The following is a 230-nucleotide window of genomic DNA, read 5'->3' as shown; positions in this document are numbered from 1 at the left end:
GTTCCTGGGCGTGTCCATCATCGCCGACCGCTTCATGGCGTCCATCGAGGTGATCACGTCGCGCGAGAAGGAGATCACGGTCACCAAGGCCAACGGCGAGACCAGCGTGGGCACCGTGCGCATCTGGAACGAGACCGTGTCCAACCTGACGCTGATGGCGCTGGGCTCGTCGGCGCCCGAGATCCTCCTGTCGCTCATCGAGGGGTGCGGCCACCCCTTCCAGGCCGGCG

At 67.0% G+C, this 230-nt stretch overlaps 1 protein-coding gene across 1 annotated transcript in view; it reads left to right on the top strand.

Annotated features, from left to right (window-relative positions):
• Positions 1-6: 6 nt before the first annotated feature.
• LOC103612503 overlaps positions 7-230 on the top strand; it is a 12,198-nt gene continuing 11,974 nt past the window's right edge. The window contains exon 1 of the mRNA XM_017729556.1: positions 7-223. Within this exon, the coding sequence (XP_017585045.1) occupies positions 35-223 (189 nt within the window). The 5' untranslated portion in view covers positions 7-34. The remainder of the gene's footprint in view (positions 224-230) is intronic.

Source organism: Corvus brachyrhynchos, unplaced genomic scaffold (assembly GCF_000691975.1).
Source record: "Corvus brachyrhynchos isolate BGI_N302 unplaced genomic scaffold, ASM69197v1 scaffold543, whole genome shotgun sequence".
NCBI classification, from domain to species: Eukaryota; Metazoa; Chordata; class Aves; order Passeriformes; family Corvidae; genus Corvus; species Corvus brachyrhynchos.
This window is presented reverse-complemented; position numbering and strand designations above follow the sequence as displayed.